The 25,672-nt window shown below is 39.5% G+C and overlaps 1 protein-coding gene and 1 non-coding gene across 3 annotated transcripts in view; one reads left to right on the forward strand and one right to left on the reverse strand.

Moving 5' to 3' along the window:
* The window catches only part of Abcc2 (ATP binding cassette subfamily C member 2), an 86,571-nt gene that overhangs the window by 56,820 nt on the left and 4,079 nt on the right, over positions 1-25,672 (forward strand). For both annotated transcript variants that reach the window (XM_004838651.4, XM_087185121.1), the window contains 11 exons: positions 1,530-1,659; positions 5,388-5,523; positions 6,167-6,386; positions 6,537-6,691; positions 10,063-10,218; positions 11,601-11,800; positions 15,110-15,236; positions 16,836-16,937; positions 17,335-17,478; positions 18,418-18,576; positions 19,524-19,690. In XM_004838651.4, coding sequence (XP_004838708.2) covers positions 1,530-1,659; positions 5,388-5,523; positions 6,167-6,386; positions 6,537-6,691; positions 10,063-10,218; positions 11,601-11,800; positions 15,110-15,236; positions 16,836-16,937; positions 17,335-17,478; positions 18,418-18,576; positions 19,524-19,690 — 1,696 coding nt within the window. The remainder of the gene's footprint in view (positions 1-1,529; positions 1,660-5,387; positions 5,524-6,166; positions 6,387-6,536; positions 6,692-10,062; positions 10,219-11,600; positions 11,801-15,109; positions 15,237-16,835; positions 16,938-17,334; positions 17,479-18,417; positions 18,577-19,523; positions 19,691-25,672) is intronic.
* On the reverse strand, positions 12,580-12,683 carry LOC147825686 (U6 spliceosomal RNA). The gene has a single exon (XR_015440618.1). It is a non-coding gene; the product is annotated as a U6 spliceosomal RNA (small nuclear RNA).

Here is a 25,672-nt window from a genome sequence, read left to right on the forward strand (position 1 = left end):
AAGCTTTGGTTATTAGTAGCCAGGTGATTGGTTAATACTCAATACATATGAAGTGTAGGGTTTTGGTTGGCTAGGCTTTGGGGGTCGAAGGGGATTATGTATTGGTTTTTGTGAGGGAGAAAAGGGGCAAAGATTAACGGCCGGTTGTTACATACTGATCGTTAGCAGACCCACTAATGGCCGCATCTATCTTGTGTGGACAGTCAGCTCATTAACTGCTTATCCTACAGATAGTGTGCCTGGAACTCTCTCTCCCCGGGTACACAGGTGGTTGGGTAATAAACTCAGGAATTTCAAGTGGTGAATTCCTAGTTTAAGCACAAATTTGAGAGAACAAAGGAGACGGCTCCAAAATGGAGTCATTTTGGTCCCACACATGTCAGGACTGAGAAAGCAAGCTCTGGAGTGGCATTCAGTAATCAATCAAATGAGGGAGCATCTACAGAGCCTGAAATGTAGGTGAATATTTTGACTGTGAGGTTAGAGCCTCAACTATTACCACGTCAGGCAGCCATGATGTTAAAGAGTTGCTGTTAATTGTTTCAGCTTGCTCTGAATAAGATCAAATAAAGAGAATCTTTGTGAGTGGAGGTTTACAGGGAATTTCAGATAAAGAAAACAATGTCAATTGTTCTTGGCTGGAGCTTTTGGAGTTTTGAACTCATTCTGCCCCTTAAGTAGCTGATAGGCTGCTAATTTGCTTGGCTACCATGATTTTATGTTGGTTGATTTCCTAGGGTATCGCTGCTGAAGAGAGGGGGATGGAAATAGGGCAAGTTAAACCACCACAAAGTATACTATTCTTATCAAGATTCAGTCACCTAAAAAAAAAGAATAGGTGAGCCTTTAGATTGTTACAATCCTTTGGTTGATTTCAGAGTTCTAAAGAAATTGATTTTGACTTTTTCCCTTTTTGGGGTCAGTATTTACATTATTTTTTTTGGAGGAGCAGATTTCTGGAGATCCTTATTCTACCATTTCTACTGATTTTTCCACTGTGTTTTACATTTATTTTTTGGGTGGGTTTTTAAGTTCTCTCAATTAATAAAAGTTTGTTAAATTATGTGAATTTCAGGATGAAAATTTTCAGTTTACAATCATTTCTTTAGTCAATTCTTGAAATGGTGACTTCTGTTTATCTACCATAATCTTTAACAGTTCTTAAGGAACTTATAATTCTGGGAATTGTTTTCTCTTTTTTAAATAATTTTTCTCTTCAGGTGGAACATTAAAACATATCTCTTTATCATGGCATTTCTCAGTAAGAATATATACTGAAAGGGCTAGGCATGCTGTTCAGTAGTAGGGTACTTTGCTAGCATACACAAGTCCCTGCATTCAATCTGCAGTACTGCAAATAAATAGAATGGAATAGAATGAGTGCTAATAATTGGTATTTATGGGATAGTGTCTTCTGGTCTACATCTGGAATCCATTACTGAAACCAACCAAATCAGAGAAGGCTTTTTTCTTCTTGTTCATAGGACTATGCTCAGTGCTATTTTCCTAACCTCTGATGTATCCTCTAGTTAATGATGGTGATGAAGAAGAAGAAGAAGATGACTGTGGACTGATACCAAGTATAGAGGAACTCCCTGAAGATGCAATCTCCTTGACCATGAAAAGGGAGAACAGCCTTCATCGAACTATGAGCCGCAGGTGGGCTATTTATTTAGTTGACAGTCTTCCTCCCTTCTACATTTCCACTTGACCATTCTCTTTTCCTCTATGGGTGTTTCCTGAGATGGTGAAGCCTCATGGACATTCCTACTTCTGCCTTTGCTTCCTTGTATAGGCAGGAGGAAGTGTTAGGACTGTGTCAGTTTCGCATGGTCATCTGCTTTGGTATATGCTTTGATGCCAATAGAGTGATTGTGACATCTTCTTGCAAGATAACCCCAGGAGCAGGCTCCTAGGGCAGAGAAGCTGAGCTGGTCCCAGCACCTGGAAGGAAGCTCCCCACCTCCATCCCAGGCTCCTGGGGCAGAGAAGCTCAGCCAGTCCCAGCACCTGGAAGGAAGCTCCTCCGCTGCCATCCCAAGCTCCTAGGGCAGAGAAGGTGAGCTGGTCCCAGTACCTGGAAGGAAGCTCCCCACCTCCATCCCAGGTTCCTAGGGCAGAGAAGGTGAGCTGCATGGGTGCCAGAAGCACTGCCCCCCGTGGAAATGAGAAGACACATAAACAAGCCTCAAAAACAGACTTCCAGATCACCTACAGCAACCCCAAAGGGAAATGAGATGGAGCAATCTGATACTCAACCACCTGGACTCTCTGAACTGGCAACAAAAAAGGATCTGGGAAAAATGAAATCAGAAATAATTACTCAGATAACAGCAAAGATTTTGCTCATGGTTGTAAGACATGATTAATAAATCTAGAGAGGACACAGATAAAAATATAGAGGATCTGAGGAACATGATGGAATCCCAACATAGGAAACAAATGGAATCTATAAAACAGATACAGATTTTCAAGAGATTAAAAACTCCATCGAAAGTCTGCACAGCAGAATGAACCAATGTGAGGATAGAAATTCACATATAGAAGATAAGATTGCAATTAGTGAGGAGGAAAAGAAAAATTGCTTTAAAATTGTAAGGGAACATGAGAAATCAATCCAGCAGCTGCTAGATGATGCAAAGAAGAATAAATAAGACTGATTGGAGTCAATGAAGAAACAGGAGAGAGTGCAGATGACATAAAAAAACTGTTCACAGAAGTGATGGCAGAAAACTTCCCAAGGAGGGGAAAAGAACTTGACATACAGATAAGTGAGGCATATAGGACTCCAGCTAGCCTTAATCAAAAAAAAATCTACACATAGGCATATAATAGTTAGGATTCCAGAAATCCAACAGAAGAACAGAATTCTACAAGCAGTGAGAGAAAAGAAACAAATCACATACAAAGGAAAGCCCATCAGAATCACAGCAGACTTCTCAATGCAAACCCTCAAGGCAAGAAGAGCTTGGACTGATGTATTTCAAGCCCTAAAGGAAAACAGCCTCCAACCCAGATTGATGTACCCTGCAAAACTATCTTTCAAAATTGATGGAGAAATAAGATGCTTTCATGATAAAGAGCACCTCAGGAACTTCATGAATACCAAACCGGCACTCCAAAATATTTTAGACAATACCTTAGGAAAAGACAATGAGGATCACAACCCCAGGAAACCCAGCAGAATGAATCCATTGGGCGTGACAAATTAAACCCAAAGAGGGAGAATCCAACAAAAAGAAAAAGTCATGACAAGGCTTTTAAAACTTTTAACTTCATCTCCGTAATGAGTGTATAATTCAATCTTGTTGTTGTACTGATTAGTATTTTTCTGATTCTAGAGTTGCACACCATTCCTTGTGCTATACTGGCTATTTATCATCTCATGTCTACCTTTTAATTGGGTTGTCTATTAATGAGCTCTAAGAATTCTTTATATATTCTGGTCATAGGTTATATGCATTGTAAATATGGTCTGTTTAAGGACTACTTTTCATTTTAATGATGTCATTTAAAGTCCTAAATTTTGATGGAATCCCGCTTATCATTTTTTTTCTTTTATATATCATGTTTTTTGTATCCTAGGTAGTTCTTGCCTACCCTGAATTCATAAATATTTTCCCTTATAATTTCTTCTTAAAGTTTTACACTTTTAGGCTTTCTTATTTAGGTTCATAGATCCCTTCAAGTTATTTTCATGTATGGAAAAAAAGAGTTGAGGTTAATTTTTTATATACAGATACGAGGTGTTCTAGTGCCGTTTGCTGAAAACACTATCTCCTCCTCGGCTCTTGAATTGAGTTTATATTCTATAAAATGCTAATGTTAAATAATCTTTCAAAACTCAGTGGACCATATATGTGTGGTTCTATTTCTAGATTCTCTGTTTTATTCCAATGATCTATATGTCTTTCCTTACATCAACACTGCCTTGATTACTGTAGCTTTAGAAAAAGTCTTAAAATTAGGTACTAAATGTCTTCCAACACTGCTTTTGTTTTTGTTTTTGGCTTTTCTAGGTCCTTTGTACTCCTACATAACTTTTAAATTTCAATATCCAATTCTTCATTTATAGCAAGTATACACAGACCTGAATTTTTATATATACCTTGTGTTTTCTAATCCTGCTAAACTCAAGTACAAATTCTAGGGGCTCCTAGAGATTTCTTAGTACTTTCTCTGTAGATAATCATTTCATCTACATATAAAGATTTTGCTTCTGCTGTGCCAATCCTATCCTAGTTGTGTCATTTTATTGCCAGACTATTTTGGTGGGGCCTAGGTTTCAAAGTTTAATGGACAGATAAAGAGTAAGCATATCTGCCCTTGTTCCCCACCTTAACGAGAAAGCATTGTATCTTCTCCATTCATATAAGGCATTCTAGCTGGAAGTATGGAGGACATGTCTTTAATCTGTTGAGAAGTTTCTGTTCTACTTCTAGTCTCCTGATAGCTTTTACCATGAACAGCTGTAGAATTTAGTCCAATACTTTTTCTCCAACTAGTGACAGGATCATATGGCTTTTTCCTTTCCTCTGTTAAAATGATGACTTTTGGGGGTAGATCTTCCAATGGTGAACCAACACTGCCATCCCTATAACAAAACCACTTTCTACATCCTGCCAGATCTGACTTCTAAGAGTTTGTTTTGTTAAACAAATTTCTATCTATGTTCAAACATTTTTCTTCTATTATCTTTATCCAGTTTTAGGATTAGCACAATGTTGAGTTCCTAAAATGAGGGGAAAAGTGTACCTTCTTTTTTCTGGTTTAATTATTTGATATAATTTATCAGTTAAAATGTTTATGAGCCTACTGTTGTCATATAGGTAGGTTTTCAAGCTAGGAATATACTTTCTTTAATAGGTACTATTCAAATTTTATATTTCCTCCAGAGTTAGTTTCATTAATTTGTCTTCCAAGGTACTTCTTAGAAGTTGTCAAATTTATTTCAAAAAAGATTTTTGTAATATGCTTTCTATATTCTTTTAAATTCTGTAAAAGCTGTGGTAATGTCTCCTTAATATTGTAATTTAAAAAATGTATAACTGATATTGTGTAACAGGAAGAAAAGGTCTAAAAGACCAGGGGAATTGGGAGGGGTAGGGGAAAGGAAAAAAGGGAAAGGAAAAAATATGAAAAGAGGAAAAAAATGGAAACAAGGTCTTTGCAAATAGGGAAGGATGGAGGGAGTGAAGGGAGGGCAAGGGAAGGAAAAAAGAAATAAGAACCAAGATACTCATGTAATGGTACAAGATCCCAATGATGAATGTAACTGTATTTTATACCTAAAATGTACCAATAAAGTTAATGGAGGGGAAAAAAAAAAAGATAACCCCAGGAAGCATCTAGATTCTTAGGAAAGTTTCTCCCTTTCTACTTCTCAGCTCTAGGTCCACCAGCAGTCATTTGAAGTCCTTGAAAAACTCCTTGAAAACTCGGAATGCGAATGCCCTGAAGGAGGAAGAAGAACTAGCGAAAGGACAAAAACTAATCAAGAAGGAATTCATGGAAAGGGGAAAGGTGAACACCATACAAAAAGTACCATTTGAAATGATATATAGCTTAGAATCTGAAATTAGTTGAATTTAAAATTAGTTGAAACGTGAATATATATCATAGGAGCAACATGTTCTATTTGTTATGAATCTTCAGATTTTTTATTAAAGTTGTAAATGAGGCTTTAGGCTTTCTACCAAATCATACTTCTATGATAAATGATATGTTTCCTGTAAATAACTTGATCCCTTCCTTCATGAGTATTTGATTCCGTTTTAATGTATAGAGAACAACAAAACTGCCTTGAGATGCAATTCTAGGAGCCAAGAAACGCTAATATATCAGACCCAGAGCATATAATTCAAATTAATTCAAACCACAAAGGCCAAGGTCTGCAGTAAAACTCCACATCCTACTCTGTATTGATACCTTCCCATCTTAATTATCTGAAGATTCTTTTAATGATTTGATTGCTATTTACTCTGCATTATGTTTCACCATTGATCTATTAACCTGGCCCAGTTCAGAAATAGTGACCACAGATCACCAGATTTTGCTATTATCTAAATTTCCAGGGGAATCCACACTTCTTTGTGATTGGCTTTCTAGGTAATTCCTCACCAACAGCCATTAAAGTGTTCTACTAATATTGATGGTGTCTTTGCAGGTGAAGCTTTCCATCTACATGAAATACCTAAAAGCAGTGAGATTGTATTCAATAGCCTTCATCGTCTTTTTCTACATGATGAATTCTGTGGCTTTTATTGGATCCAACCTTTGGCTCAGTGCTTGGACCAGGGACTCTAACACCTTCAACAGCACCAACTATCCAGCCTCTCAGAGAGACATGAGAATTGGGGTCTATGGAGCTCTGGGAGTAGCCCAAGGTATTTGTAAAGGCTATAACAACCATCTTTTACAGAATCTCTGGACCTTGTACTTTTCTAGTACTCAGGAAAACATTTGTTATTATATTCCGGGTACAAATTTTCAGGGATTCTTGTGTATGGTGCTGATAAAACTATTTCCATTTCCAGCTATATTTGTGGTTATAGCAAGTATCTGGAGCGTGTATGGCTGCATCTATGCATCAAAAACCTTGCATAGGCAACTGCTAATCAATATCCTTCATGCACCTATGAATTTTTTTGATACAACGCCTACAGGCCGGATTGTGAACAGATTTTCTGGTGTAAGTATCTCAAGGGATATTTGGTGGTGTGTTTATATGGTGACGATCTTTCTTTCTTTCTTTCTTTCTTTCTTTCTTTCTTTCTTTCTTTCTTTCTTTCTTTCCTTCCTTCCTTCCTTCTTTCCTTCCTTTCTTTTTTTTATACAGGGATCAAACTTGGGACCTTGCTCTTGTGAGGCAGGTGGAGGAACCACTGAACTAAATCCCTGAACCTTTCTATTTCTTATAAGGAGGAATTCTCATTTCCTCCCACCAGCAAATTCTGTACAATTTTAGTTTTTTTGTCCATTCAGCATGCACATGTTTTTTAGGTACTTTCTTTTAGGTTCCAAGGATTCTAGGGACGAATAGCTCTGGCCCTTCAGTAGCTACTATCTAGTGAAGGACACAACCAAAGAAATGAAGAATTATGATAGAACATGGTAAAACCAGTTTGTAGAGTGGTGTTCTGGTAGTACAAAGAAATGACAGAGAAAAGAGGTACTGGCTTAACCTGGATGACCGAGGATAGGGAATGTCAGAAAAAGTGAAACAGTTCAATAATAGAAGTAAGGCAGGGAGGTGGTGGGGGTTGTTGAGGGAGGGGGTGGACAGCAGAAGCATGGCGAGCAGGGCTATTCTGTGGAGGGAGAGGGGAGCCTAAGTAAAGTCACTGACATAGACTGTGGCAGTGAATGAAAGGAATATAGGGGAATCCTTTGCTTGATCTCTGCTTTCATTCTTGAAACTTCTCTCTTTTATGCTTTAAAAATTAGTGAATCAGACACAAAAGCTTAAATATTGCATGTTTTCCCGTATATGAGAAACCCAAAATATAAATAAAGAGCACAATAAAAGACAGATAATAGAGAGTAGGAAGATAGATCTTTTTCATATGAGACAGGGATCAAGAAATGGGGGAGGGGGAGAAGAAGGGAACGGAAAGGGGATGATAAAGGAATTGAGATGTGCACGTACCAGTTCTCAAGGAAAATAATCATTGTGTAATACAGACATGTACTAATAAAAAAACAAAAACTGGGAAAAAAGAATGAATGCATTAGATCTGGATGTTGAATGAGAGCTGTATAATTTTGAGGAGATTTTCAAACATTGTTTCTATCTACTTTAAATCTTGGAGCCACTGGCATTCATCTATTCACTCAAAAACATTTTGAGTACATTTTATGAGTCAAATACTATACTAGGCACTGGGACTCTCAATAAATGGTAAGTTCATACATAGATGGCTCTTTTCCATGGGTGAGACCTGATTCATTTATTTATTTTTTTAATGGATCTGAGATGGAAGTTTCAGAAACAGAAGCAGAGACCAGGCAATTCTGAATTATATTCAAGTACCATTAGCACAGTTTGCAGTACTTTGCTTGTGGAGGAGAGTATTGTTTTTAAAAAGTGTCTGAGCAGCGTAGACTCATATATTTGTTCTCACACATAAGCAAACACATAAAGGGTAGCTCATAGCTCACTGCCAGGATGTGGGGACAAAGCAACCACTTAAAAAATGGGCAGGTAACTGGTCCCCATTTGTCATCTTCCTCTGGGGCAGAAACAGAAGGCATATTATCATTGGAGACCACTTAAATTGGCTCTTTGCCTTTTAATAGAGCCTAAAAGAAAAATACAGTTTTGGTTGGAGACATTTCCCACAGGAATTTTACAAAGATTGTGTAGTCTTTCCCATGCCATTTTATTTGATCAATCTTATGAAAAAGAGGACATAGAGCTGGTTAGGCTGCAGTTATACTTTGCTGAGTGCTTTTGCATGAATAAGGAGACTATCATTAATCATATGTACATTTATGTACAAAGGTGAGTTTGATCAAGGGTTTTCTATAATCAGTGGCTGAATCCTTAAGAGGAGAAAGAGCAAAAGAATATTGATGCTCACATGTCACCCCAGCTACTCAGGTGGCTGATCCAGGAGAACCACAAGTTTGAGGTCAGGCTGAGAAACTTTGTGGGACCTTGTTAAAAAGAGTTGGGAATAGTCACATGTGGTGGCACATGCCTATAATCACAGCACTCAGGAGGCTGAGGCAGGAGGAGCACAGTGAGTTTGAGCCCAACCTGACTACATAGTGAGTTCAAGGCCAGCCTGAACTACATAGCGAAACCCTGTCTAAAAAATCTGCCCCCTCCCCAAGAAAAGAGTTGAAGATATAGCTTAGGGCAAGGGACTGAATTCAATCACCAGTACTACAGAAAGAAAGGAAAGGAAAGAAAAGTGAAAAGGAAGTGAAGCAAAGGGAAAGGAAAGGAGAACAAATGGAGGACATAAGGATGAAGAATGTATGCTAGGTAAGGATTAAACATAACTTCATAGAACTAATAGCTGGTGAAGATCTCTTTCCTCTTCTGTCTTTCTTTTCTTTTTCCTTCTTGTTCTTGTTCTTCCTCCTCTTCCTCCTCCACCTCCCCCCCCCCGGTCTCTCTCTCTCTCTCTCTCTCTCTCTCTCTCTCTCTCTCTCTCTCTGTCTCTCTCTCCCCCTACCATGGACACTAGACTCAGGAGTCATTCTCAATTCAGAGCTGTCTTGGAAGATAATTATCCTTGACTCAATTTGGAGATAATTTGGACACACATTAGTACTTACGTATTGCTAATCATAGAATCAATATAATCCTCTAAGAAAGCTAGGATAGGGCAACCCAAGATATAAGCCAGGCTTCCTGGATATGTTCTAAACCATTCATTATTCATTAATTTTTTCATTTGTTAATTTAATCCACATGACAAGAAGACAATGAGGCAGTGAGACCCATCAGTCACATTTGGGTTTCTTAATTAGAACACTGACTAGCCAGGGATCACATTCCTTTGCACTTCCCTTTCCTCTTGAAGTTCTGTGCCTGGCAAAGGAAACAACTTCTCAGTATAAGGTGGTTCTTTGGTCAAGGGTAGGTGACAAAGCCTTGTTGATTGGAGATTCCAAACAAGTGTTTGTTAAATGTTTGTTGTGTTACAGGCTCTATTCTAGGCAGTAAATAGAGTTAGGGCCTATGTAAAGTTACAATAATTGAATTGACTTGGCTATGGGAGAAGGATTTACCAGCATGGCTCTATTAGCTTATAATAATTATGCATGATTTAATAAATTTGGTGAATGAGAATAGTGAAAACCCTTATTAAAACTATTGCAAAATGTGAAGGATGACTGTTATATCTGTTTAGAGGGACTTTGAAAAATGAGGAAATTACAAAAATTAGATTGGTTATTACGGTAAGTAGTACAATCTGTTACAAATTAATATCTTTAAAAGATTAAATTAAATTCATTGGAAATAATCAGATTCCTGGCTGTAACCAGGAAGATGCAAAATGTCTTAGTAATTCATTGGCTCACCATCTCTCGTAATGATATTCCTAGGATATTTCCACTGTGGATGAAACCCTCCCTCAGACCTTGCGCAGCTGGCTGATGTGCTTCCTGGGGATAATTAGCACTCTTGTCATGATCTGCATGGCCACCCCCATATTTGCCATCATTATCATTCCTCTTGGCATTATTTATGTGTCTGTCCAGGTAGGTTTGGAAATGGCTAGATCTTTGTTTCTCTCTTCATAAAAGCCCAGTATTGGTTTCTCCAGTGTCTATCTTTGCCAGTTAGTCACATATTGATTGGCCCAGGAGCCCACTGGCAACTTTCCAAAGTTAAATTGTTAGCATCCATAGGTATATGGTTCACAGCACATCTCACTCTATCTTAGATTTATGTTTGGATTCAAGGCTACTTTGAAATTGGCTCTAAACAAAGTCTTTCAGCTCCATAAGAACCTCCAAACTGGTTAAGTCATTTTAGAAGATGCTTCCTCTTTTAGCTTTGAATAGGTGTATCTGCTTGGAGATGTCTCTCAGCAGGAGCTAGATCTCTTTTCACTTCAGGCAGTTCAAGTTTCATTGGGATACCTGTGGATGGTTTAGGTTCAATTTCAACATATTCATGGAGAAAACTGGTAACTTAGGAGCCACTCTTCAAAGAAAAAGTAGAAAGAGCTTCATTCCCACAATAAAAATTGATAAGGAGAGTGAAGCTTTAAGGAGAACCCTTGTCTTGCCAGTTGCCTTTATGATGAATTGTATGTCTAGGGGACACAATTCTGAGACCTTAAGATGTGGGTATTATGGCCTTGTGGCCTGTGGTAAGATAGCACCCCTTGTATTGTTCCATGGGTACACTGTCATCTCCGTGACAGACTTTTGACTGTTCATAACAAATCAACAAATAAAAGGCAGGATTATTTGAGGAGACTTCCAGATATGACTGTGATTCTCAAATGCCCAATTCTTCCCAGGTTTTAACAAACCCTAACCACATCCAGTAGCATCACTCTCCCACCCATCATACCTTGTCCTTCAGGCCATAGAGAACTGGCTACATTCTATTACATCCAGTTCCTTCTTGTACACTCGACATCCTGCACATTCCCATTGCTATCTTTACCTTCATATACCACCAAGACACAGTTGTAGTTACAATTGACTTGTTCTTCAATTTTTACCCAAACCACAGCATTCCTTTTACTGACCATTTTGTCTCCAGATCCACTTTACTCCCCTGGGTCCGTGAAGACTTTACAAAATCTCTTTGAAGACAGTTTCTCCAACCAGTACAAAAACTATCATTTGGACAACATATGCAGGGGAGAATGTGGACTCAACTGACAAAATTCCTCATGTGGTTTGGAAATTGAAACCTCTATGTCTATGTTCCTTACCAACCCCAATCTTGCCATTCTTCTCCTTAGGCCTCTCTCCTTATTCTTCTAGCCAGTAGTGACACTGCAGGCTTCTGTCCTGTTCAGATCTGGGTTGTGGCCATCAAGTTAGGAATGTTGAGTCATGGCCCTAAAGGAAGAAGTGTATGTGACATGATTGTATGACTGAGCCTTACTTTTTGTATTCAGGTGTTTTATGTGGCTACTTCCCGCCAGCTGAAACGTCTGGACTCTGTCACTAGGTCCCCAATCTACTCTCACTTTAGTGAGACTGTAACAGGTTTGCCTGTTATCCGTGCCTTTGCACACCAGCAGCGATTTCTAATGTGCAATGAGATGTCAATTGATACCAACCAGAAATGTGTCTTTTCCTGGATTACCTCAAACAGGTGAGGCTTCCCCTGGATATTTACCCAAATGTATGCTTGGGGTTCTGCATTCATGGCCAGTATTATAAAACTCACACTTGGGCTGGGGATTTAGCTCAGTGTCACTGCACCTGGCTTGCAAGCCCAGGGTCCTGAGTTCAATCCCCAGTATGGCAAAACAACAACAAAAATCTCACACTGGCCACACACAACTCTCATAGACAGAAGAGAGTCAGAGACTGGTTTCCTATGTCAGCTCTGTCATTTACCAAGCTAGGTGAATTGCCTTGACCTCTCTAAGGAAAATATGAGTTTCTTTGTTTTTTTATAATGAAAAGGACACCACCTATCTCACAGAGTTATGGTGGAAGTCAAATGACATTTGTGTGCATTTGGTAACCCAGGTACCATACAAGTGCCAGGTACACCGAATGTTCTCTGTTTATTACCTGAAGAATGTATGTGAGATTCTCCATAGGGATGATATTCTTTTTAGAGTTGTAGAAAAAGCAGAAATTGGAGAAAGGAGAGTTCAGAATTTTTAGGGGAAAAAAATTTTAAATACAATATATTTAGGAAAACCATTTAATAAACTTTTAGGAATACATTTAGGTATTGCTAAGTCAAATTGAGGCCCCCTCTAAGAGCATAGGAACTCAAACAGATAACTCATATCCTGTGGGATGAATCCCTGACTTAGGTGAGCATCATTAAACTCTGGCAAGCACTGGTATGTCCTTGAAGGAGAAAAGTCTTTTCAGGAAAGGAAAATTCTTGAATAGCTTCCAAAGTATCTTTTTTTAAATATGGAGTGCTTCACGAATTTGCATGTCATCCTTGTACAGGGGCCATGCTAATCTCTGTATCATTTCAATTTTAGTATACGTGCTGCCAAAGCAACCACCTTCCAAAGTATCTTGAGGTGGTAAGGGCAGGCTAATGATGGTCAGTGTTATTTGGAACATTCAGAAGTCAGGAATTTAATTACAAAGATGTTTAATTTCCTAAACTTTATTTTCTTTTGTTTTTTGAGACAAGGTCTCTCTATGTAGCTTAGTCTGTCTTTGAACTATTATGTAGCCCAGGCTGGCCTTGAACTCGTGGGGATCCTTGGCCTCAGCCTCCTGATTGCTGCAATTACAGGTGTGCTCCACCATACCGAGTTTATTTCTTAGAGACTATTGAAAGGAAAAAGGAATATAAGTAAATCCTATTGGACTTATTGTATCATATTTATTTGTACACATATTAGAATCATTAGTGTCACTTAAATATATTTTATTTGGGAAAGTCAGTCTTTTATATAAAACTAACTTTTTACCTCAACTCGAGTTCTCTATAAACCCCCAGTGTATTTCCTTGTGATCAACTCACACTTATCTTCTCTCCACCCCCAGCTTCTTCTCTCCTTTTAAAAACATTGAGATCAGGCAAGTTAATTGAACCTTTCTGTAGTGCTTGCTTTTTAGCCATGCACAAGAACTCACTAGGGCATTGCTTCCTTAGCCTGATCAAAAGAAACCACTTTTAGCATTCACCTAAAATGCAGACCCCTAAACTTATCTTAGGACCCCTAAATCCGAATTTCCTGGAGAAAGTTTCAGGATTTTTTTTACATAAACTTGTAACAGTTGCTCTAGGTGATCCTTATAATTTGGCAACTTTGGAAGACTACGATGTAGGATTCCCTTACTTTAGAAAATTCCTCTAGACCTTTAAAATGCAATTTAGCCAGGCATGATGGCACATGCTTATAATCCAACCACTCAAGAGGCTGAGGCAGGAGAATTGCTGGGAGTTCAAGTTCATGGCTGGTCTGAAATACATGGTGAGACCCTGTCTCAAAAAAAACAAAAGCAAAAACAAAGCAATTTAATTTCTTTAAAAATATTAATGGAGGCCGGGGATTTAGCTCAGTGGTTTCGCCACCTGCTGCACAAGCGCAAGTTCGATCCCTGGTACCCAAAAAAAAAAACAAAAAAAATTAATGGACTTCTGGAATACATTGAGATATTCCTAAGTCAAATTAGGCATCTCTTTAAGAGTGTGGCCCACTCTTGAAGACATAGGTATAGGCAAAGAGTATGAACAAAACCTTGATCACACAGGAAATATTACAAAAATCAACAACTGGATCCCATCATATTAAAAAGCTTTCGCACAACAAAAGAAACCACCAGCAGAGTTCAGAGACAACCCACAGTGTGGGAAAAAAAATTTTGGCAGCTATTCCTCAGACAAAAGACTAATATCTAAAATATATAAATAACTCAAAAAAATCAGAGCCCCCCCCAAATTTAAGATCCAATCCAAAAATGGGCATCTGAAATGAATAGACATTTCTAAGATTAAGTAGAAACAGCAAATAAATATATGGAAAAATGTTCAATACCACTGATGATTTGAGAAATCCAAATAAAACGAGATTCCATCTCACTCCAGAAAGAATGGCTATCATGAATAAATCAACCAGTAACAAATGCTGGCAGGCCTGTGGGGAAAAAAGGAACATTTCTTTCTCCACCATTGGTGGAAGTGTAAATTGGTACAATCAATGTGGAAATCAGTATGGAGATTCCTCAAAAAACTAGAACTAATGGTTCTGTTTGACCCAGCTATTCTTCTTCTTGGTATCTTTCCAAAAGAGTTAAAAGTATACCACAGTGATATATGCACACTCATGTATATAGCAGCACAGTATGTAATAGCCAAATCTGGAAAACAGCCCAGATGCCCATCAACAATGAATGGATAAAGAAAATGTGGTTTTTGTATACAATGGAGTACTACTCTGCCATAAAGAAGGATAAATTTAAAACATTTTTAGCTAAGGATGTACCTTGAGAACATACAGAAGTATAATAAGTGAAATAAATCAGACACACATCTTTAAATATCACATTATTTCTCTTTTGTGAGAAACTGCAAGGGTAAATAAAGAACAAAATGGGTGATAGATATTGGGAAGTAGGAAGAAAATGTTCAAATGGGAAGGGAAACAAGACAGGAGGAAGGGAAGGAAGGAGAAAGAAACTAGAAGGAAAAAATGGAAACAGAGCTTTTGTAAATAAGGAGGGGAAGAAGGGCTGAAGGGAGAGGAAGGGAATGGGGCGGGGAATCAAGACATATTATGCACAGGTACCAATTCCCTATGATGAATGTGATCATTATTACATATATCAGAAGTATACCAATAAAATTAATTTTTAAAAAAGACCATAGCCCTACCAACTCAAACCTTCTGAGAATGTTCTATAAACTCCAAAGTTTCTGTTTAAGGTGAGAAAGTAGAGATCATTAACACCTCTCTCTGGCTCTGTTCCCCTACAGATGGCTCGCAATTCGCCTGGAGTTTGTGGGGAATCTGATTACCTTCTGTTCTTCCTTGCTGCTGGTTATTTATAAAAGCACCTTAACTGGGGACATTGTGGGCTTTGTTCTGTCCAATGCCCTTAATGTGAGTCTAAGATTGGGAGTTTGGCTAAAGTAATGTATCTATTCTTACATTGACCCTAGAGTGCACTATGAAATCCATGCTTTTAATTTCCTTCTAGATAGAGGGACTAGGGGAAACAGGTTCAAACCCTGGCTCTATCTTTTACCCACGGACACACTCCTTACCCTTTCTAAGTAGACACAAGTGTCATTTGAAGAAAAAAAGGAGCATAAGTGGTGTTGCCCTTGGGGCTTAAGAAAGCAATTTCATGAGTTTAACAGTTTAAATTTAACAATTGCCTGCCCTTTGGCTTTTTGGTCAATTCTAGTCAAGAGACCAGAATAAATAAATAGGAAATTTTCTCCAAAATATAGCAGTAATCAGAAAGTCTTTTGGACAAATAATTCCTCCTGAGTTTGTTTTTCTTATCATAGAGCAATTGGAGCCAATTGCAATGGAGAGAGTTAAATAAGCTATTCGGTTGTATCTCACAGCTGTACCCACATGGTGCCTGGGAATAAAGACCAGGCATTACTACTTCTTGTATAACAGTGCAGTAGCTGGCACTATAGTAACTGTCCAATAAACACATGCTTAATAAGTGAGTCATTTGACCATCTTTCATGGTATCTTTGAACTAATGTTTTAAAGGTTTGCATAGCCATTTGTGTGCTTTATATGGTTCTGTCATCAGTAGAAGTTAATGAGGCCCTCTGGGATCACACCAGGATACCCAGAAGGACTGTTATTCACCAGTCACTCGGTTTGTTGTGCCACTGCCCCTTCATCCTCTAGGATAGACAAGGTTGAATCAAGAAACTATCAGATCGAACCAAACAAAAGCACTCAAACATCAGCAATTGCATATGGTTCAACCTCCACAAAATAGTTATTCTTAGTTCCCATGATCCTATCTTCTCTTCTCTTTCTCTAACCACCATTTACCCCACAAAACCTCCAGGCACATGTGTGCAGACTCCTCATTTTTTGCCTGTAAGAAGCTTGCATCTGAGTAATCCTTCACCTCTAGACTGGCCCAGATCATGATAACCCTTTTACTGGCAGTTAGATATATCCTTGTAACAGCAAGGAGGCACGTGGAGTTTATTGGTGTAAAGAAAGGTGAAAGTCCACATGGATGTTGCATGATAATGCTTGGGTTGAGTAAGAACAGAGAGAGATGGCAGCTTTTTGGAAGGCCTTTTCCTGCCCTGGGTTTTTTTTTTTTTTATGCTCTTCCCCATTTGCAAAACACCATCTACAACCCCTTCTATAAAGAGCACTGGGCTTATGGGCAGCAGACCTGAATTCTGGTCCTACTCAAATATCCAGCTTCTCCAACCCCACCTTTATTCCCAAAGCTCATCTTGCCCTTCATGTGAGTACCACACAGTTGAGAACTTAATTGTTCTCCAGCCATTCAGTGGATTGGCCTTATCACCCCTACCCCCAAGAAAACAAGGATTGTCTTTCTTATACTTTATATATTCTTGTAGAGCCCAGCACAGTGCTGAGTACAAAGAAAGCACTGGAATAAACTTATAGTTTGACTATTTGAGTTGGTTTCTGAGCCTCAGATCATTTTTAGTCTTCTGTATTATTATTTTTTTTTTCCTATAGATCACACAAATCCTAAACTGGCTAGTGAGGATGACATCAGAAACAGAGACCAACATTGTGGCTGTTGAGCGAATAGATGAGTACATAAATGTGAAAAATGAGGTAAGGAGGAATTAGAGAAATCCAGGGAGAAGGCCCATGCAACTCCTTTGAGTGTCCATCTTCATCATTTCATAATATCTCATATGAGTTCATAATATTTTTTAAGAATTTACCCTAACTCAAAGAACTTCATTTCTTCAATCTTATGAAATGATTTAGGAGAAGCCATGTCTCAGAATGTACCAAGTTAGATGGTGGCTCCAATCGTGGAGATCCATAGAGCAACCTTATGGGATAGGGTTTCTTTAATTGAATAAGGTAGGAACCTTCTGGAAAAATAAGTCCAGGTCAGTCAGGTAGCTGGAACACTACTATCTTTCTACTGTTTTGTGACATGAGGGCTGTTTGGCTGAGTTGCCACTGTATGTAAAACACTTCTCACCTTGTCCCTTGTTAGGCACCCTGGGTAACTGATAAGAGGCCTCCAGCAGATTGGCCCAGCAAAGGTGAAATCGAGTTTAGCAACTACCAAGTACGGTACCGGCCTGAACTGGATCTAGTACTGAAGGGGATCACTTGTAACATCGGGAGCACTGAGAAGGTAGGTGGATGTAAGGCCTTATGATCAGAGACACAGAATAGGGAACAACTGGACTCTGGGCCTTTATCACTGGGGGTCAGGTCCTCTACCTTGTGTTCAGGGACACAGCACCACCACCAGAGGGCAGAATATCAAGAAAGGGATCCTGCTTCCCTGCCAGCTGACCAGCAGATATGGGAACAGCAGATAGCCAGGAAGTCAGGAAGGAAATGAGAGAGCATTAGGCTGGGGGAAGGAACAGTTGAGAAGATCACTGTGGAGGATTGTCCCTACAGAGAATGGATTACTTCTCCTAATCTGAAAAATCGAGCACCCTCATAGGGTGCTCGAGCCCTCCAAGAATTTGGAGTCTAGGGTAGGATCAGAAACATCGAGGTGACGCCGCCTGCCTCACAAGCACAAGGCCCCAAGTTCGATCCCCGGTACCGAAAAAAAAAAAAAAAAAAAAATCCAGGTGAGGATGCTGAGATCCCAATCAGGGTCTAGCTCTCAGCTGAAGGCAAGCCTAATCCTTCCTTTTTTCATTTCAAAACAAAGATTAAAAATAAGAAAGAGGGCCAGCGATTTAGCTCAGTAGTGCCACACCTGCCTCGCAAGCTCAAGGTCCTGAGTTCAATCCCCTGTACAAAAAAAAAAGAAAAAAAGAAAGAATAATTTCTAATGTTACAATAACACCGGCTGCTGAGAGTGTATATCCATTTCCAACAGTCACCATAGATCTCAGCAAGCAACAAGTAATGAGGTAGGATGGGAGAGCCATCTTTTCCTGACATTTGACACTTTCTTTCTCCTGCAAAAAACCAGAAGCTTTTTGCCATCTTAGAGACAAAGTAGCCAATCACTGCTTCTTACCACCCGTGATTGTGAATGGCCAGGCTAAATAATTTCTTCTTCCAGAACTGTATGTTGAACTAATGTGCAAATGAACTATATTCATAGATTGGTGTAGTGGGCAGAACAGGAGCTGGGAAGTCATCCCTCGCAAACTGCCTCTTCAGAATCTTAGAGTCTGCAGGTGGCCAGATCATCATTGATGGAATAGATATTGCTTCTATCGGGCTCCACGACCTCCGGGGGAAACTGACCATCATCCCCCAGGTAAGCTCTAGAATGCACTTTGACACACACACAGTGGAGCAGCTTATTCTGCAGAAAGTACTGATATCTAGTCAATTAGCAAACACATTTCTGCAGTCCACTCAGGATACCAAAGCTAGTTCCTTAAAGCTACTTAAAAGTTTTTGAATTTTTTTGTAATGTGCAGTTGTGACTTAGCATTTAGCCAGTAGGTGGCAGCAACACAACAAAAATCAAATCGAGTAAATGATTATTCAGCATTTCTATAGCCCGACGTGGTTTGCAAGACCTTTGCAGCTAACATTGCGCGTTTTGCTGCTGAAGCTTGAAGCCATTAAGTTTTATATTCCTATTTGATATGGTTAAAAGATAGAGGAGGAAATTTACTGCAGGTTTTTACCATCAAGTGGAACATTTAGCATATCAGCACTCTCTTTGGTTTGCTTTCTCTACCTTTCCAAATAAGGAGGGCCATGAGGCTTCTGAGACTCTTCATTAGAACCATGTCTCCTCCCTCACTGTAGCCAAGTTTCTCTCGGGGTGGTTTTGGTTTGTCTGATTTTTGCTTAGTTTGATATACTCTTTTCTCTGGACTTTTCAAATATAATAAATTCTCAGTGGTCAGTACTATCCCTTGCTGTACTCTTCCCTGACTCCTCCACCTTTAAACTATGTGTTTTCCTTTGGAAAAGGGATATTCCTCTTGTATTCTAAAGAGAATCTGTGGCAAATTTGGAAATCCATAAGTGTATCTCAGAATGAAATGGAAACAAAACAAACCAAGGGCTCTTCTTAGTCCTGTGCTGGCAGCTGCCCAAGGCCTTCAGAGAACTTGCAGAAGCTTGACATGAACCACCTTTCTGCCTAAGGAGTCTGGCTCAGGTTCCATACTTTCTTTTGGCCACAAAGAACTGCTGGGTCCTTTTCTGATATTAACCCCAATAGCTCCTTCATCTCTTGACTTGCAGGACCCCATCCTGTTCTCTGGAACCCTAAGGATGAATCTTGACCCTTTCAACAACTATTCAGATGAGGAGATATGGAAAGCCCTGGAGTTGGCTCACCTCAAGTCTTTTGTGAGTGGCCTACAACTTGGATTGTCGCATGAAGTGACAGAAGCTGGTGACAACCTAAGGTAATATTTCATACCTACTTTCCTCATAGGTAGTGAGTGTGTGGGGACCATTCCTCATGTTCTTGTTTTAGGTGATGTCTGGTACTGTGGAATTCTTTCTATACAAGTCTAATTTTTAATGTATAAAATAAAACCACTGTGAAGATCATATGATAAAATAGATGTGAAAGTGCTTAGATATTCTTGAAAACATTTGTTATTTAATATGCCCCTCATATGACATTGTATGAGATGGGTTTACAGTTGCCACTATTGTAGAGAATCATAGAAAGCAGATTTTCAACTTAGCTGTGCACAGTAATTAATTGATTAAAACAGACCTGATGCCTGGTACAACCCTAGAGCCTGATTTAATTGACATGAGGTGAAAACAGGACACAGTGAGTCTTGAAGAATCCCAACAGGCTGTGAAGGGTACGCCAGTTGGAAAACTATTGATCCAAAGACATGTGGATGTTGGGGATGTGGAGTCTGCAAAGTCCTTTGGCACTGTTGAACTACTTAAACCAGCACAGAGACTCTCTCAGCTTTCCAAGTTTGTCTTAATACTTTTCAAAGTATTTTTATATAGTGGTAGGTATGAACCACTAGAAGTTGAAACTCGGGAAGGAAGGGAGAGCTCAGTAACTCAAATAACGGACTAGCAGCTCTGAATTCACCTGGGTGCTTGGTATAAATGCAGTATCTCAGGCCCAACCCTATTAATCCAAATCTGCATTTTAGTAAGATTCCCAAGTGGTTTGTGGGCCCCCTGCAGCTCGAGAAGCACCATTTAGAGCACTGGCTCCTCACTGAGATGCTAGAGTCAGCTGTGATACTTATCAAATTCTAGTGGCAGGCAGCACCCCAAACCAACTGAACCCAGGACCCAGGTGATATAACCCAGGGGACACTTGCAAGGCATGGTAGTAAATACCATCAGGTTTTTTTTCCCCTAGCAGCAAATCTAGGAACTAGTAAGACTCAAGTAGGTCTTTATCTGATGTAAAAGATCAAACAGGTAACAAATATGTCCTAGCATCTACTATGTGCCAGACACTGGAGACACAGAGGCGAATGACACTGGCACAACCCCTGACTTCCTAACACACACAACGTAATACAGGAGATAGACCGTGGGAGTAAATGACAGTGCTGTCACTATTGTGAAATGAATGTACCAAACACTATGGCAGGATGTGATAGTGATGCTTCTGGTTTTTAAGAATACAAATCACTAGGCTGGGGATTTAGCTCAGTGGTTCTGGCGCTTGCCTCGAAAGCACAAGTTCCTGAGTTCAATCCCCAGTACCAAAAAAAAAAAAAAAAAGAATCTGTTTTAATCTCGGGGGCCGGGGATTTAGCTCAGTGGTTTTGCCGCCTGCTGAGCAAGCACAAGGACCCGAGTTTGATCCCCGGTACAAAAAAAAAAAAGAATACAAATCACACCATTCTTTTGTCCATACTGAGAGACACATAAATGGTATAAACAGTGCCTTCATTTCAGAATTGAGTTTCAGAACTGCTTTGGGGGATTAAAATTTAAATATCTCTATTGGGTAATAGGAAATCAGCATGGAGAGAGCAGCTGAAAGCCAAAGAGGTACTATCACACAGCCTGTTACTATACAGGCCAACTGACCAGGCAAGAGGAGACTGGTACAAGCTAAGTAAATAGTCTTGCAGTGTCTCTGATCTTACAGTACAGAAAAATACTCAAAGATTATCTTGGGTGACTTCTCATCTCTTGCAGAAATTTTTTTACAGAAAATTATAAAACCTTAGCCAGCCTCTTTTTAATGTGTTCCCTTAATGGCCACAAGAGGAGACAGCAACTGGCAAATTCCCAAATATTTCTTTCACATCATTTCCCAGAGCTTCTTTACATAAGTAAGAGGCCCAGCCTTCATTACAGGATTTTAGCAAATTAAAGCTATTTGCACTTTATAAGCAAATTTGAATTCCACATACATTGTGTCTCACACCAAGAAATCATATTCCTTAGTTTTGTCTCTAATCAAGGCAGAAAGCCTTGAACAAATCATTAACCATGAAACTAGAATTCCACACTAAAATAATGAATGGATTTGCCAAAGCCATAAGAAATGCCACTGGGGCATTCTAGTGCGGTGCCAATGTTGTCAAGTCAAATACTGTTGAAATATTTAGTTTATTCACATTCATGTTGTTTTGGAATTGTTGCTATCACTGTACCCAATGCAAGACATTTTTCGTGGACCAGTGTTTTCAAACGTATTTAAACATGAAAATCACCTAGGTAGATTCCGAATCACCCCGCTGCAGACAGGCAGGTCTGCGCACGCCCTACCGAGGGCCCGAGTCGTGCAGAACACACTGAATCAGCCCGCTGCAGGCAGGCAAGTCTGTGCACGCCCTACCGAGGTCCCGAGTCACATGGAAGACACCGAATCACCCCGCTGCAGACAGGCAGCCACCTGGTTCCACACTACAAAGACGCAGAGGACACCAGACCACCAGACCACGGTACTGAGTCCCACTGCTCCCGGCCCAGAGGTAGGGGCTTCTGAGCCACCGTCCCACTGCTCCTGGTCCAAAGGAAGGGGCTTCCCGGTCACCATCCCTCCTGCTGCTCCCAGCCCAGAGGAAAGGGCTTTTGGGCTACCTTTTGTCCTGCCGCTCCTGGCCCAGAGGAAGGGGCTTCTGAGCCACCATCCCGCTGCTCCTGGTCCAGAAGAAGGGGCTTCCCGGCCACCATCCCTCCCGCTGCTCCCAGCCCACAGGAAAGGGCTTTTGGGGCACCATTCCTACCGCTGCTCCCGGGCCCTGTCCCACCTCACCCAGCTCAGAGGAGGTAATCCGTGCAGGCGCCAACAGCCCCCACCCCAGTTGAAATGAGAAAACATGTAAATAAGATTCAAAACCAGACTTCCAGATCACCTACAGCAACCCCAAAGGGAAATGAGATGGAACACTCTGATACTCAACCACCTGGACCCACTGAACTGGCAACAAAAGGGGATCTGGAAAAAATGAAATCAGAAATAATTTCTCAGATAACAGGAGAAATTATGCCCCTAGTGCAAGACATGATTAATAAATCTAGAGAGGAGCTGAGGAACATGATGGAATCCCAACATAGGAAACAAATGGAATCCATAAAACAGATGCAAATAGATTTCCAGGACGTGAAAAACTCCATTGAAAGTCTACACAGCAGAATGAGCCAATGTGAGGACAGAATTTCACATATAGAAGATAAGATTGCAATTAGTGACCAGGAAAAGAAAAATTGCTTCAAAATTTTAAGGGAACATGAGAAATCAATCCAGCAGCTGCTAGATGATGCAAAGAAGAACATAAGACTGATTGGAGTCAATGAAGAAACAGGAGAGAGTGCAGATGACATAAAAAAATCTCTTCACAGAAATAATGGCAGAAAACTTCCCAAGCAGGGGAAAAGAGCTTGACATACAGATAAGTGAGGCATATAGGACTCCAAATAGCCTTGATCAACAAAAATCTACACATAGGCATATAATTGTTAAGATTCCAGAAACTCAACAGAAGAACTAAGTTCTACAAGCAGTTAGAGAAAAGAAACAAATCACACACAAAGGAAAGCCCATCAGAATCACAGCAGACTTCTCAACACAAACCATCAAGGCAAGAAGAGCTTGGAGTGACATATTCCAAGCCCTAAAAGAAAACAGCCTCCAACCCAGATTGATGTACCCTACAAAACTATCTTTCAAAATGGATGGAGAAATAAGATACTTTCATGACAAAGAGCACTTTAGGAACTTCGTGAATACCAAACCAGCACTCCAAAGAATTTTACACAATATCCTAGGAAGAGACATTGAGGATCACAACCCCAGGAAGCAAAGCAGAATGAACCCATCTGGCATGACAAGAAATTAAATGGAAAGGGGGAGAACCCAACAAAAAGAAAAAGTCATGGCAATGACAAGTCAGTACATCTCAGTTATAACCATCAATGTTAATGGTCTCAATTCACCAATCAAAAGAAATAGACTGGCAGAATGGGTCAAGAAGCAAAATCCAACAATATGCTGCATACAAGAAACACACTTAATTCAAAGGAAACCCATAGACTGAAAGTTAAAGGGTGGAAAACAATACTCCATGGGACAGGAACCCGAAAAAAAGTAGGAGTAGCTATCCTCTTTGCAGATTAAGTAGATCTCAAACCAACACTGATTAAGAGAGATGAAGAAGGACACTACATCCTTGTAAAGGGAACAATCCAAGAGGAAGAGATGCCAATCATAAATATCTATGCACCAAACACTAATGCGCCCAACTATATAAAACAAATACTAACAGACATGAAAAGTCATATATGCACTAATACAATTGTAGTGGGGGACCTCAACACCCCACTGTCACAAATAGATAGATCAACTAGACAAAAAATAAGTAATGAAATACTAGAACTCAATCGAACTCTTGAACAAATGAACTTAACAGATGTTTACAGAGTCTTCCACCCCACAAAATCAGAATACACATTCTTCTCAGCTGCACATGGGTCATTCTCCAAAATAGACCACATACTCACACATAGAACATGGTTAAGTAAGTGCAAAGGAATTGAAGTTATCCCCTGTATATTATCAGACCATAGTGTGATGAAATTGGAGATCCATAGCAAAAGAAACTCAAAAAATTTCATAAACACGTGGAAATTGGACAACACACTTCTGAATAACCAATGGGTCACAGAAGAAATTAAAGAAGAAATCAGACAGTTTCTTCAATTATATGACAATGACAATACAACATATCGGAATCTGTGGGACACAATGAAAGCAGTCTTACGAGGGAAATTCATAGCAGTGAATATGCATATTAGGAAACAGAACGAGCCCAATTAAACAACCTGATGCTGAACCTCAAGCTTCTAGAAAAAGAAGAACAGGACAACCCCAAAGCTCATACAAGGGAGGAGGTTATAACGATCAGAGGAGAAATCAATGCAATGGAGACTAAGAGAACGATACAAAAAATCAATGAAGCCAAGACTTGGTTCTTCGAAAGAATCAACAAAATTGATAAACCTTTAGCCAACCTTGTCAGAAAAAGGAAAGAAAAGGCCCAAATCCATGCAATTAGGAATGAAAAGGGTGAAATTACAGCAGACCCAGCAGAAATTCGGAGGATCATCAATACCTACTTCCAGAACCTAAACGCCAATAAGATGGACAACATGGAAGAAATGGACAGATTCCTAGTTACATATGAATTACCAAAGTTGAACGAAGAAGACCTAAAAATTCTGAACAACCCAATATCAACCAGTGAAATTGAAAATGTAATTAAAAACTTATCAACTAAGAAAATCCCGGGTTGATGGCTTCACTGCTGAATTCTACAAGACATTTAGAGAGGAACTGCTGCCACTACTGTTTAAACTCTTCAATGAAATTGAAAGGGAAGCAATACTCCCAAATTCATTCCTGGAAGCAAGCATCACCTTGATCCCCAAAGCAGAGAAAGACCCAACCGAAAAAGAGAACTATAGGCCAATCTCACTAATGAACATAGATGCAAAAATCCTTAATAAGATAATAGCAAACAGAATGCAGAAGATCATCAAGAAGATCATACACCCTGATCAAGTGGGATTCATCCCAGGGATGCAGGGATGGTTCAATATACGCAAATCAATCAATGTAATACACTATATCAATAGAGCCGAGGACAAAAACCATATGATTATTTCCATAGACACAGAAAAAGCATTTGACAAAATCCAACATGCATTTATGATAAAAACCCTACAAAAAATTGGAATAGATGGTCTCTACCTCAAACTGATAGAAGCCATCTATGAAAACCCAACAGCCAATATCATACTAAATGGTCAAAAACTGAAATCCTTCACACTCAAATCAGGAACAAGACAAGGACTATCACCACTCTTGTTCAATGTAGTTCTGGAAACATTAGCCATGGCAATTAGACAAGAGAAAGAAATAAAAGGAATAAAGATAGGAA

The sequence above is a fragment of the Heterocephalus glaber genome, unplaced genomic scaffold (genome assembly GCF_053883595.1).
Source record: "Heterocephalus glaber isolate CG9 unplaced genomic scaffold, H.glaber_assembly_v1.0 deba00001497, whole genome shotgun sequence".
NCBI lineage: Eukaryota > Metazoa > Chordata > Mammalia > Rodentia > Bathyergidae > Heterocephalus > Heterocephalus glaber.